This window comes from Leptopilina boulardi, unplaced genomic scaffold, assembly GCF_019393585.1.
Source record: "Leptopilina boulardi isolate dan_hultmark-lab unplaced genomic scaffold, ZJU_Lbou_2.1 LbouV2_352, whole genome shotgun sequence".
NCBI classification, from domain to species: Eukaryota; Metazoa; Arthropoda; class Insecta; order Hymenoptera; family Figitidae; genus Leptopilina; species Leptopilina boulardi.
In genome coordinates, this window is record NW_026137921.1 from 175,239 (window position 1) to 191,019 (window position 15,781).

The 15,781-nt window shown below is 31.4% G+C and overlaps 1 protein-coding gene across 1 annotated transcript; it reads left to right on the plus strand.

Moving 5' to 3' along the window:
* Positions 1–631: 631 nt before the first annotated feature.
* LOC127286313 (mucin-2-like) lies at positions 632–11,140 on the plus strand. The gene is made up of 2 exons (XM_051312698.1): positions 632–771; positions 8,252–11,140. Exons 1-2 carry the CDS (start codon positions 632–634, stop codon positions 10,284–10,286), a joined length of 2,175 nt encoding a protein of 724 aa, XP_051168655.1. The 3' UTR covers positions 10,287–11,140.
* The last annotated feature ends 4,641 nt before the right edge of the window (positions 11,141–15,781 follow it).

Genomic DNA, 15,781 nt, shown 5'->3' on the forward strand with positions numbered 1-15,781 from the left:
TAAGCTTACCTCGACCTTACCGTGTAAGCTTACCTCGACCTTACCGTGTAAGCTTACCTCGACCCTACCATGTAAGCTTACCTCGACCCTACCATGTAAGCTTACCTCGACCTTACCGTGTAAGCTTACCTCGACCTTACCGTGTAAGCTTACCTCGACCCTACCATGTAAGCTTACCTCGACCCTACCATGTAAGCTTACTGTAAGGCGGACATTTTAGGTTTACTGTAAGTCTACTTTGGGCTTACGATGTTACCTTACAAACCTTACATGTAAGCCTGCTGTAGGCCTGGTGTAAGATGTTGTGCTGTGTGGGATGGCTGCCATCCGACGGGCCGCTCCCAGCAAATGGGGATTACACTACCGGACGTTAAATACGATTTACCGGGGTGTTTTCCCCGCTATTGCTGGATACGCAGCGGCTGGATGGGCAGACCTTGCGACACAGACGGACTTACGGAAACTAAGGACAGCACAGAGACAGTCACTGCTGACGATGACTAGGTCATACTCTACACCATCGAGTAGCGCGCTATGCGTGCTCGCTGGGGTTTTGCCCGTAGGTCTCCTTCTGCGTGAAAGACTAGCGCTGTATAGCATCCGCAGACGATGGGGATTCCGACACGGCAATATGTCCGTGTACGAGGAGGAGATAGGAAGAGGGATCAAGGGTAGGGTGAGAAGAGAAACCCTCCGTATGTGGCAGGAGAGTTGGACAAACGACGCTGTCGGAAGGGTGACGCACACGCTGATCCCCGACGCCTACCGAAAGTTTGCAACTTTTCAGGATAATTTTCTATATTGCTCTAAAGTTAACATAAAAAAGGATGTTTTTATCACTCAAACCTTTTTTTAATAAAAAATTAAAATGCTGGAGTATTTCCGACTTCGGATTCGTAATCTGCGTAAAAGAAACCTATGAAAATCATGTATCATTTTATTTTTCTAACTTATAAATGTTAATAAAAAAAACATAAATGAATCCGAGGGGGAATTTACTAGTTAAAAACGTGTACACTTGAATACCGGTAATACACCTCATATTACTCTTATTACTAAGTACGTCTTCAACGGCTGAGGTGCTTAAGGTGCAATGCTTCAAGCGCAAGGTATCAGACCAATTAAACAAGAACAGACTTATGCAAAATACATGGACTTAATTTAAGGTGTAAAAAGTTTGATTCATTTCATTGACAAATAAGTTCCTAAACTTTGTAAAGGATTTTATTTGTCTAGGATGGCTCCGACACTTAAGGCGTAGAGTTTCAACCCAACGTATCGCAGGTTCGATCCCAGGTCCGGGAAGATTTTTTCATTCCTGATTTCTGTATACGCGTATAGAAATAAAACAAAAGTCAAAATTTAAATAAGATAAGATAATAATTAACCCACATAGCACAACTTCTTGCTGTGAGGTTACTATAAGGATATCTGTAGGGTTTGTAAGGTTACCGTGTAAGCCTGCAGTAAACTTGAGGTAATCTTAAAACTTCCGCCTTACAGTAAGCTTACACAGTAAAGCTTAGGTAAGCTTACACAGAAAGGTCGTGGTAAGTTTACGTGGTAAGGTTGTGGTAAGCTTACACGGTAAGGTTGTTGTAAGCTTTCCGTAAGGTTACTGTAAGGTTGCTGTAAGGTTACTGTGAACATAAAGTAATATGAAAATATATTAAAAATAATTACATTATAATATATATTATATCATAAATTTTTTTTTTTAAATTATATATTTGGTAAAGTACTTCATGAACCCCAATAGGGTTTGTTAAATAAAATTTACTGCGCAGCCGTATGTACCATAGAAAACTACTGCGCATAAATATTAATAAAATTTATTTATTAACAACATTCTATGTTTACAGTAACCTTACAGCAACCTTACATCAACCTTACAGTAATCTAAAAAGAAGCTTACAGCAACCTTACCGTGTAGGCTTACCACAACCTTACCACGTAAACTTACCACGACCTTACTGTGTAAGCTTACCTTAGCTTTACTCTGTAAGCTTACTGTAAGGCGGAAGTTTTAAGTTAACCTCAAGTTTACTGTAGGCTTACACGGTAACCTTACAAACCCTACAGATATCCTCACAGTAACCTCACAGCAAAAAGCCGTGCTATGTGGGAATGTATTTTAACTTCGAAAATATTCTGAAGGAAATATATTGATGTCCTAAAGACGTCCTTTTCGAATGTCTTTTAGAAGTCTTTTAGTCAGACATTAAACGTCTTAAAAATGTTCTTTGGATGTCTTTATGATGTCTTCGAAACATTATTGCTTCCTCGTGGAGGAAGCTTTGTAGTCCTTTCGTTTATAAAACTTTTCAAAGTGGCGGAAACAAATTTTTTTCTTTATAGAAACATGTTATATGAGATCCTGATCAATTGTCCGGATGTATGCATGTGTGTGTGTGTGGATCCCTTTTTTGTTTAGAAGATAACTTTAACAGGTTTTAATGGATTTAGATAAAATTTGGTAGGCTCATTTATCATATTAATATCTCAAATCTGACCAAAGGATTTTGAAAAATACCAAAAAAAAAAATTTTATCGTCTTTTTTTCCAAAAAATTTTTTTTAATCGAAAAAATTTTTAAATAGAAAAATTTAAGGTTATATATAATAAAATCGTATTCCTTACGTCAAGACGAATCGATCGATATATATAAAGTATACATTTGAGGTAAATTTAAAGAATTAATGAAAGATAAAAAATCAAAAATTCACATTTTGGCAATAAAATTTTGCATTCTCCACGAGGAAGCAAATTTTTTTGCTGATCGTAAAGAGGAAGCAAAATGTTCATGTAATGAACATCTGAATTTACAACTTGTTATCAAAGTCCCAGGATGTCCGCAGACAAAAACAGACGTCTCGGTGCCCACTGGGCGAGTAACCCCTTAAATAAAAAATTAGTTAGAGTTACATTTTTATTTATACTTCTTTATTGTTTCTTTATTACGTTTTCTACACTGAGAAAAAAAATTTAGTGTTTGCAACAAAATTGTTTGGTTAGGCAATTTTGGTTCTTGTAGCCAAATTTTGGTTGGCTAAAACAAAGTCGTAGAGTTATCTCATCCGAACATTTGGTTAGGCCAACAAAATGATTTCGTTAAACATTTTTAAATTCCAACCAAAATTTGGTTTCGACAACAAAATAATTTGGTTAACACAACAAAATAGTTTGGTCTAAAAAACCAAATGATCGTTTGTTGTCCTAACCAAAATTTGGTTGCGACAACCAAATAATTTGATTCGCTCTCAGCTCATAGCTTAAGAGAACAGTTAGCTTAAATTTCTTACAAGGATGGGTAGTCCAGTGGTTAGAGCTCCCGACCTTCAGTTTTAAAACAGAGGTTCGATCCCAGGCGGAGATGCGACTTTTCAAAGTCCACAAATATTTCAATTAGATAAATATAAATTCAATGTTAAATTGATAATAAATAAATAATGAAATAAATAAAAGAGATAAGGTAGAATAAAATTTTTAATTTTACAAAAAGAAACTGTTTGATCAACCAAACATTTTTGTTGACCTAACAAAAAAAATTTGGTTGGGCTAACCAAACCAAATTTTGGTTGCTCCCCTATTGAAAATCCCCACATGGGAAACCACATGGGAAACCACATGGGATCCTATGTCAAAAACTATGTAAAACCCCATTCCCCACATGGGAAACCACATGGGATCCCATATAAAAACTCATGGGAAATTGGGACAGGAATTGGCATAGGAAAATATCAAAACGAGGTTCCTCCATGTCATTTCCTATGTCAAATCCCATGTCAAATATCATGTTAAATACCATGTTAAATACTAATTGAGATCCTTTATCACTTTTTTGAAAAATTTTCCCATGTCAAACCCCATGTCATTTCCCAAGTAAAAACCTTTATCATTTTTTTGAAAAATTTTCCCATGTCATTTCCCATGTTAAATATTTATCATTTTTTTGAAAAATTTTCCCATGTCAAATCCTCTTTCGCCTTATCGAAAATACCCACATAGGAAAGCATATGGGAATCCACATGGGAAATGGAATACGATTTCATGTGCATTCTTCCAAATGATAAAACAAATAGATTTAAGCATAGGAAATCATATAAGATTTCATATAGATTCTGAAATTTCAACCTAAGATTTCACATGGATTTACATATAGGAAACGATATAGGATTTTATTCGGGAATTTTTTAGTTGGCTGCTTTATGCAGGCGGCAGTTTACAAAAAAAAATTAATTATTTGATTAAATATCAAATAATAATACTTCAACTCATCTGAAAATAAAAAAAAGTTTACTTTACTTCTGCCTTAGACTCTCAGCTTTTATAGTATTCCAGACTGATCTCAACTGTGAGAGAAAATATTTTCACCATCTGGTGGTGAAACAATGAAACTATAATGACGATCAACATCTATATTGAAATTTCCTATGTCATTTCCCATGTGAAATCCTCTTTCATTTATTCGAAAAATTTTCCCATGTCATTTCCCATGTGAAATCTTATCATTTTTTGGAAAAATTTTCCCATGTCATTTCCCATGTGAAATCCTTCATCATTTTTTTGACAAATCCTCTTTCGCCCTATCGAAAATACCCACATGGGAAAGCATATGGGAATCCACAGAGGAAATGGAATACGATAAAGGATTTCACATGGCAAATGACATGAGCTTTGACGTGGGAATTGATATGGGAAAATTTTTCCAAAAAATAATAAAAGATTTCACATGGGAAATGACATGGGAAAATTTTTTGAAAAAAATGATAAAGGAATTCACATAGGAAATGACATGGGAAAATTTTTCGAAAAAATGATAAGATTTCACATGGGAAATGACATGGGAAATGACATAGGAAATTTCAATATAGATGTTGATCGTCATTATAGTTTCATTGTTTCACCACCAGATGGTGAAAATATTTTCTCTCACAATTGAGATCAGTCTGGAATACTATAAAAGCTGAGAGTCTAAGGCAGAAGTAAAGTAAACTTTTTTTTATTTTCAGATGAGTTGAAGTATTATTATTTGATATTTAATCAAATAATTAATTTTTTTTGTAAACTGCCGCCTGCATAAAGCAGCCAACTAAAAAATTTCCGAATAAAATCCTATATCGTTTCCTATATGTAAATCCATGTGAAATCTTAGGTTGAAATTTCAGAATCTATATGAAATCTTATATGATTTCCTATGCTTAAATCTATTTGTTTTATCATTTGGAAGAATGCACATGAAATCGTATTCCATTTCCCATGTGGATTCCCATATGGTGTCCCATGTGGATTCCCATATGCTTTCCTATGTGGGTATTTTCGATAAGGCGAAAGAGGATTTGACATGGGAAAATTTTTCAAAAAAATGATAAAAGATTTCACATGGGAAATGACATGGGAAAATTTTTCAAAAAAATGATAAAGGTTTTTACTTGGGAAATGACATGGGGTTTGACATGGGAAAATTTTTCAAAAAAGTGATAAAGGATCTCAATTAGTATTTAACATGGTATTTAACATGATATTTGACATAAGATTTGACATAGGAAATGACATGGAGGAACCTCGTTTTGATATTTTCCTATGCCAATTCCTGTCCCAATTTCCCATGAGTTTTTGTATGGGATCCCATGTGGTTTCCCATGTGGGGAATGGGGTTTTACATAGTTTTTGACATAGGATCCCATGTGGTTTCCCATGTGGTTTCCCATGTGGGGATTTTCAATAGGGTCTGACTAAACATTTTTCTCAGTGTACCACAAATGAAAACAAATGCTAGTGACTCCATTATTTTTTACGCCATTTATACTACATTTCAGGAAACAGAAAGAACTATCACGCCAATTGTTAAACTATGTAAATCATATTGTAAAAATCCCTGTAAAAATATCAAATGGTATGATCGAATTTATCATCATAAATCTCATTTTGGTTTAATTATAAAAAAGGATACGGAATTCGAACTAACAATAACGAATTCAATAAATGTTAGAGATTTAATGTTTTTTTGTCTTTCCCAAACATCAGAAGAATCCAATTACAAGATTAATCTTAAAAATCAAACAACACACAGAGTAAAAGCCATATCCGATTGTGTCCCAATGATTTCTGACTTATACCACACTGAAGAAGTCGAAGTAAATGTAAAAATTACAACAAAATTTTGGCTACCTTTGCCGACTTTTGATACAAGTTCTGATACAACACGAAAAAAAGAGTCTCAATTCTTCGATAATTTAAAAATATATGGATTTGTAGAAAACAAATACACTCAAATGTTATTATCAGCTAAAGCAATTATTGACATCAAAAATGCAAATATCAGTCTATATAAGGGACTACGAAATCAGGCACAAGTACTTCAATATTATGATTCATTATATGGTGTCGGCACTCAAAAATTTTTATGTTATTCAAAGGAGGGAAGTTCAAATGAACATATAATTTTATTTTTAATGTACTCACCATGTGATATATCATGCAATAATGAAATACGTTTTAATAATGAATTCATAAAAATTGAAAACAAGATTATAGAGTGGCTACAACCCACAGGCAATTCAAGTTTCGAGTTATTAACTTTCTTCGGAAGTTTTTATAACATTGAGACATATTTGTTCGGTTTAAAAGACACATTCTTCTTGTGGAGGAAGATATTTGCACTTTTTTACGAACAAAAATACAACGAAACAATGAATTCCAGGCTATCTTTAAATAGATCAGAACAAGAATCTTTTATACACAAATATAAAAATAATTTTCCTGTTAGCACATGGAATGAAAAAGAAAAATTACTTTTTTTGATGAGTCTTTTTGATTATAAAGGCTCGGATCAATTATTACGAAAATTCTACATTGGTTATTCTTCAGTAGATAGGTTGAAAAACAATATAAACATATTTCCTACTATTGCGAAAATATTTTATGATCTTTATAACGTAAACATATTACCTTACTTAAAGAAGGTAATTAAATTTGAAGATTTTTGGATGCCCGTAATATATTCAGATTTAGAATTACTATGTGCCAGTGGACGCGCTGTAATGCCGGCAGTGGATTTTAATATAAACTCTACTGCTTTGTATAATATGACTAAGAATCGATTTATAAACACATCTGTCTTAACATTGTTTTACGAACTAGAAGGAAGTTCGGTTGAGGTTAAATTTCATATTGTTCCAATTTCTTTAACAAAAAGTAAAATTTGTTTGTATGTAAATAATCAGTGTCTGAAAATTGATAAAGAATGGATAAAATTAGACCTGAAACCTGGTGTTTATACAGTTTATGTTGCAGGAACAAAAGATGACAAGTCGTATAATAGTAAATTGTCATATCATGTTATCGCAAACAATAATCAGATAATACAAATCAATGTTACAGAAACAAATAAATTATCATATCTGCCTTATTACTATATAAATGTTCGAGACAATAGTTACAATTTGTTTCTACGCATATTTATAGATTACAGAAAAATGACAATTTATTTATTAGAAGTTTCAAAGAATATAAATATATTAACTGACTTTTTTTTTAAAGTAAAGAGAAAAAATAATTTTATACATCAATATATTATTAACAAAGGGAAGAAAGTTGCAGAATTTAAAAATAATAAAATTTCATTCCAAGAAAATGACGAATTATTTATCTACCATAATATACCAAACAATGTAATTATCAATAACAGACATTTAAATAAAAAAATAATTATGTGGAGCACTTTTATATTTAAAGACGATGGATTTCGCTACATTGCTGACCCTATTAATATCTTTAAAGGAAATTTCATTATACATGCTCTCGACAATACCAGTAATTTATTTTTAAAAATTGATATAAATTACGAAAGGAAAACGCTTTCTATTCAACAGGAGATGACAAGCCCCTATTCATCTATAGGTAATGAACTTTATTTTGCAGTAAAATTATTCAGAAATAATATTACTAAGTTTGAACACAAAATTAATGGTAACAATATTAACGATCGTATAAATAAAACGTATCAATTCGAAACCAATGATAAATTACAACTTTATCATAAATACTCACATATATTAATAAATGAAAAAAATATAAAAGATATTGAAAATGATCAACCACCAGATCAGCACATATTTGTAATAACAAAAATCGGTTTAGAAAATATCGAAGATGCAGACCTTTTATATATAAAAGATGACATTGTTCGAATTAACAACTTTACAACAACTAACAAGAATAATAATTTAAAATACAATTTTCTTTACAGTTTACACATAAACAAATATTTAGATTTATTAAAACATGAAAACTTAAATAAACTGATTCCAAACGAATTAATAAATAAGGAAACTGTAACTGCAATTACAATCTTACCAAAATCAACAGCAATCGAACCAACATTAATAGAACCAACAAAAAAATCAACGTCAACAACAATGGAACCAACATCAACAGCAATCGAACCAACAGTAATGGAACCAACAGGAATAGAACCAACAAACAAATCAACGTCAACAACAATGGAACCAACATCAACAGCAATCGAACCAACAGTAGTGGAACCAACAAACGAATCAACGTCAACAACAATGGAACTAACATCAACAGCAATGGAATCAACAGTAATGAAACCAACAAACGAATCATCGTCATCAACAATAGAAACAAGATCAACAGCAATCGAACCAACAGTAATGGAACCAACAAACGAATCAATTTCAACAATAATGGAACCAACATCAACAGCAAACGAACCAACAGTAATGGAACCAACAGGAATAGAACCAACAAACAAATCAACGTCAACAACAATGGAACCAACATCAACAGCAATCGAACCAACAGTAGTGGAACCAACAAACGAATCATCGTCAACGACAATGGAACCAACATCAACAGCAATCGATCCAACAGTAACAGAACTAACAAACGAATCAAAGTCAACAACAATGAAACCAACATCAACAGCAAACGAACCAACAGGAACAGAACCTGCAAACGAATCAACGTCAACAACAATGGAACCAACATCAACAGCAATCGAACTAACAGTAATGGAGCCAACAAACGAATCAACGTCAACAACAATGGAAGCAACATCAACAGCAAATGAACCAACAGTAATGGAATCAACAGGAATAGAACCAACAAACAAATCACCGTCAACAACAATGGAACCAACAGCAACAGCAATCAAACCAACAGTAATGGAACCAACAAACGAATCATCGTCAACAACAAAGGAACCAACATCAACAGGAAACGAACCAACAGGAATAGAACCAACAAACGAATCAACGTCAACAACAATGGAACCAACATCAACAGCAATCGAATCAACAGTAATGAAACTAACAAACGAATCATCGTCAACAACAATGGAACCAACATCAACAGCAATCGAACCAACAGTAACAGAACTAACAAACGAATCAAAGTCAACAACAATGGAACCAACATCAACAGCAAACGAACCAACAGGAATAGAACCAACAAACGAATCAACGTCAACAACAATGGAACCAACATCAACAGCAATCGAACCAACAGTAATGGAACCAACAGGAATAGAACCAACAAACAAATCAACGTCAACAACAATGGAACCAACATCAACAGCAATCGAAGCAACAGTAATGGAACCAACAATCGAATCAGCGTCAACAACAATGGAAGCAACATCAACAGCAATCGAACCGACATCATCAACAATCGGACTAACGTCAACAACAATTGAACCAACATCAACAACTATTAATCCAACATTAACTACAATCGAATCAAAAACAATGGAACCAACATCAACAGCAATGGAATCAACAGTAATGAAACCATCAAACGAATCCTCGTCAACAACAATGGAACCAAGATCAACAGCAATCGAACCAACAGTAACAGAACCAACAAACGAATCAAAGTCAACAACAATGGGACCAACATCAACAGCAAACGAACCAACAGTAATGGAATCAACAGGAATAGAACCAACAAACAAATCAACGTCAACAACAATGGAACCAACAGCAACAGCAATCGAACCAACAAATGAATCATCGTCAACAACAAAGGAACCAATATCAACAGGAAACGAACCAACAGGAATAGAACCAACAAACGAATCAACGTCAACAACAATGGAACAATTATCAACAACAATTGAACCAACGACAACAGCAATCGAACCGAAATCATCAACAATCGTTCCAACGTCAACACCAATTGAAAAAACATCTATGGGATTTTTATTCCTATTTGTATTTTCATTAATTTTAAGTCTATGTCCATTCATATTCCTATGTTAATCAATTTACATTTTAAAACTTATATTTATTAACCTTCATGAAGTTCATGAAGTTTAAATAATAATAAAAATAATTTAAATTAATAAAAATTCTGTTCGAAAATAAAGTGTATTCAAAGTTTTTCAATGACGAGAGTGTTTAGGCCATGTAAACATAAATATTTCAGTTAATTTGACATTTTTTTTGTTTCTCTTTGAAAAATTGAAGCACATTATCCTATGGCCAGCAGAATTAACTACACGGAAAAATTTTTTGACTATCTTCTGAACTATGCTTAGTAATTTAAATGCACCTTAACCTATAGATAACAGAAATATCAGTTTTGGGTGTGATGTTTTGTTAAATCTTAGTAATATTGTTCTCTCACGCGTAAGGTACATATGTTGTACCTTAAAGACATTATACACTGAATATACAAATGTCAACTGCAAATGGAAATTGATTAAATAAATTCTATATCTGGTAATTAATTTCTACTTGAAGTTCAGGTTAAAAAAGTTAATCCAATCTTGCAAATTAATAAAAAATAGGATTTTATTAAAGGTTATTAAAAATTTTGTCATTTAAAATTTTATTTTACTTTATGTACAAGGTTATTTTATTATAAATTTTTTGTACCTTATTATTGTTGCTATTTTTATTATTATAAACTAATTTAATGTGTAATTTTAATTCATAACATATCATTTAAAATATATTTTTCTCGAAAAATAATTAATTATGTGCTTAAAATAGTTATCTCTATTAAAGTAATTACATTTATTATTTATATTATATTTATTTATTATAATATTTATATTTATTATTATAATTACATTTATTATTTAATTATTAAATACTGCTTCAATAAAGTTAAGTTTCAAAAAAATAATTTTTTATTAGCTTTTTTAATATTATAAGTATTAAATTAGAAAATTATAATTACCTATAATACTTTAATGGAATGTTGAAAAATTATAAAAATTTTGTAAATCTATACAACTTTTTTTTCGATAGTTTGAACATTCGTGACATTTTGTCATAACATTGTTATTTTAATTTATATATTTTTACTTATTTTGGTATATAATATTTAATATACTTTTAATTAGATTTTATTTACCAAGTAAATAGTCCTTTTATATTTGGAATGTAAATAAAGTTTAACATTTAGAATGTTTTAAAAGATTTATTTATAATTAAATAATTCTTAAATTTAATAATAACAATAATAACTAATAACAATAATCCAATTTTTGTTATACCACAATTAGTAAACATTTAATTACAAACCGTTACGAGGAACAATGCAATGTAGTGGGTTTTATTTTTGACAACAAATAGTAGTGGAGCTATCGCAGGTAAATCAGAATATTTAACAGAATACTTGAACATCAAAATAAATATCATTTTGCAAATAAATTATCTTATTAATTTTGCAAAATTTAATTTCGCTATTTTCCATGTTTAGGACTAAAAAGGTTCCGATGTGATATAAGGAGTTTTGAATCTCTACCTGTTCATAAATCTCACTGTTTTCATTTTTTTCCTTCAGAGAGCGAAATTTAATTGTTTTATCAAATGCCGGAAAAAGAACCATGTGACCCAATCTTAATGCTTGCTTAGTGGCAATGGTTTTCAATAAGTTTTTTGTGCAAGAAGTTGATTCTGTGGTAGATTTCAGTGAGCGATGATATGACTCGAAACGCATACCCCAAAATTTGACTACGGGACCATGAGTTAGCAAAATTTCCGGATAATGTGTTAAATTGTGAAATTTCGCTTTCAAATTACCATAAAATTTTGCATAATCATCATTTAAATTTTTTATAAGGCGTTTTAAAACTTCCACATCTGTACGAATCACTCTTGGTGACATTAAAATATCTAAAATTCGACGTTAATTTTTAAATAAGTTCCAGTGTTCACAGATTTCTTAATTAGATCGCCTATAGTTAAACCCAAGTAACGAATTAGGCAAAGAATTTCGGACGCGGAGAATTTCATATTAAGTTTCTTCTTGCCTTGTTTGACTTTAATTAATGGGGGTTTGTTGGAGTTTTCCGATCCAAAATCAAAATTTCTGATTCTATTATTTAGATCCTCCAAAGTGAAGTATATTTTTCTTTTTCAAAAATAAATGTATATAATATAGCGCTTAATACATATACACATACACCTTCTAGAAAATCGTGCATTAGGTCAACTGAAATATTTTCGGTAACATGAAATCCTCTGATTTTATTGAAAACGCAAGATTCTTTAATACCAGTTTCTCCTTCGTCATTAAGTGCAGTGTCTCTTTCGTAATTACTTTTATTTCGAAGTTTAGACTTGTCTTCAGTTGTAAATTTAGAATAATCATCAGCAGAAATTGTACAAATTCTGCAGCAAAATTTGTCATTAAATGATTCAACGAAACCCAGTATTCCATTCAAGCCCAAGTTATCACCCACAATAAAAAGTTTAGTTCATCAATGAGAGTTTTGAAAACGTTTTCATTGTTACTTTCTTTTTTTTCTGAAGAATGAAAAATGGTTGAAAAAATAATGCTACTTAAGCGACTAGCTATATGAGGTGGTAAACAAGCGATTGTTACATAAACAGCACCGAATTTGTTGACCCCGCGGTGACTTCCTAATGGATTACCTAATTCTAGGTCATCAAAGAAGACATAGAGAGGCAGAACTGTATCAACAATAAAATTTAACGCATATTTTGTTCTCCACAATTCACCCTGAATTATATTTGTAATAATTTTAGTTTCTTTCGATAGTATTTCAACATATTCTGTTATACTATTAAATATACCGGGTATTTCAAGAAAAAGCTTTAAACTACAACGAAGTGGAATATGAATTCCATACATTAAATGCGGAATCAAAATTTCTTCATTTCCGACAATCGTGTTTTCAAATGTTTTTCCGATTGAAAATTCTTGAAAATCGGGAAAAAGACCTCGTATTTTTAAAATCGAAAAACGTTTGACCTCAGTGTCAACAGCGTCAAAAACATAAGTGTACCTTTCAAAACAATTATTTATCTCATTAAAAGAGTAAGGTGAAATATTTTCGTTCTGAAGAATGTCTAATAGGTCCTTTTTTAAAGATGGTAGGTAAACATTTTTAAGGAAAGTTTTCAGATAATTAATAACATCTTGCACAATTTTTCTAGGAAATCCTGGATCACCATAAAGCGACAAAATAAACCCCAAAATGTGATTCAATATCAAAATATAATCCATTTTGTTTCAAGTTAGAATTGAAATTAAGTTATTAAAACTTAATCAACACGACAGTTGCAAATGTTATTTAAGTTTTTTGAGTTCGGAAATAAATTTGATCACAAAAGAATTAGCTCTTTTGAAAGTTAAATTATAAATCGTCTGATCAAAGAATGTCCACACAGAATCACAGAAATTTGACCGCCTGTGTAAGGCCGTAAGGCATTTATAACAGTCTGCAACTGCTTGGATGCAATTTAAATAAACATATTTTTCGTTATTTAACGAAATATAAAATTGAGCATTTTCAAATTTGCCAGTACAGATTAGATACGGAAGAACTTCGACATCACGCTTCTTCAGCCATTCTTCAAACTCTTCTTGTGCTTTTTCTAAATCATCTGCTTCCTTTACATGTAAAATGAAATTATTCGAGATCTCTTCTTTTGTTACTTTTTCTTCTTTATATATAAATTTAAATTTATGACTGATAAACTAAGTCATACCAGCATCGATTAAATCTTTGTTTGTGGCAACAAATACTTTAAATTCCAAATTTCTTGAGCGTTTGCAATAAAGAAGAATTTTTTTTGCTAAGTCAGGCCACTTAGTGGAAAACAATGTTGATAATTCCGGAATTTAAATTTTCAAATTACATTCTGTTAAAAATTTTACAATATGATTACACACCACAATATTAGGCTTGATTAAAAACATTTCCACACACAAGGGCAGATATATTTTCATTTTAAAAAGTTTTTTGAGTAATTTCGATCTTTGCGATATATAGAGAGGACATTGCCATAGAACGTGATTAAGACTTTCACTAAGACAATTACAATTAAACCAAGTCTTTTTTTTATTAGAGTAATAATTTTGAAAGTAGATTTTACCCTTTGTAAGGCCTTGTTCAACAATAAAATCTTTAGTGTTTGAACACATTCTTTTTTTTAAAGATTCAAATAAATCCGTATAAGGAACAGTTAAAACATCCAAGCTCTCTAATTCAGTTGCAGACTTCGCAAGCAAATCCGTCTCCTCATTTCCTCGGACTCCGATATGTGAAGGAACCCAATAAAATTCAATAGAACTATTGGTAGGATTTTCGGTATGGAACTCAATAAATTTTCTTTTTATTTCAAAAATGTAAAAATTAGTTTTAATATTAATAGCAGTAGATTTTAAACTTTGTAGAGCACTTAGGGAGTCCGAGAAAATATGGAAGTTACAATATCGGTGCTTCAAGGCCACATCGAAAGCATCACTCAAAGCAATGCACTCAGCCGTATACACAGAAGGCTCAAGAGGGATACTTCTTTTAATCTCAATTCCCAAATCCCGGCAAATACACGCAGAACCCGCACATGCATTTGAAGAGACCTTACTTCCGTCCGTATAAATAGAGAGCGCATTATTTTTATTTACAAAATCATTGAGCCTATTGTTAGGATCTAAAATTCAATTAAGTTCATTACCAAGACTAGTATTTATCGGTATCAAAGTTGTCAATACTTTATAATCAAAACAATAAATATTATAATTGCAGCGAGAATCAATTAACTTTAATGAATTAAATTTACGTATAATGTTTTGGCATAATAAAATCTTTCGATTACGTACTTTTCATTTACTTAAGTTAAAATAACCTTTAAAGGAAGAAAACAAATTAGAATTATTATTTGACATGATTTTAGCTATATAACATTCACACAAATACTCAGAACGTTCTTTCAACAGAGGAAGTTTAGACTCAGCCAAAAGAATATTTATCGGTGTACTCCGACGATATCCTAAAGCTATCCTTATAGCAGTATTTTGAATACTCTCAATTTTTTTTCGAACCTTTTTAGCCTTAGAGAAATACAAAAAGGTACCGAAATCAATAATCGAGCGTACATAACTTTTAAACAGAATTAAAAGAGTTTCTGGACTTGAACCCCACCAAGTACCACACAAAAATTTTAGGATATTGAGAGCTCTAGAACATTTTTTTACAACTTCATCAATATGAGGTATAAAAGTCATTTTATAATCCAATTTTATTCCCAAAAAACGGACTGTATCGATAGATTTAATAACATGATCTTTGATTTGAATTTCCAAATTTCCAGGAGAAATTTTCATATTATTAAAATGTAATAACTGGGTTTTTTCTGGGGAAAGTTCAAGTCCAAGAGTAATTAAAATTTTATTTATATTTTCAATTGCTTTGGTCAGTAAGCTTTTTCCTCTCTTTACAGTTTTAGACTTTACATATATCGCTATATCATCTGCAAACTGAGAAACAATAACA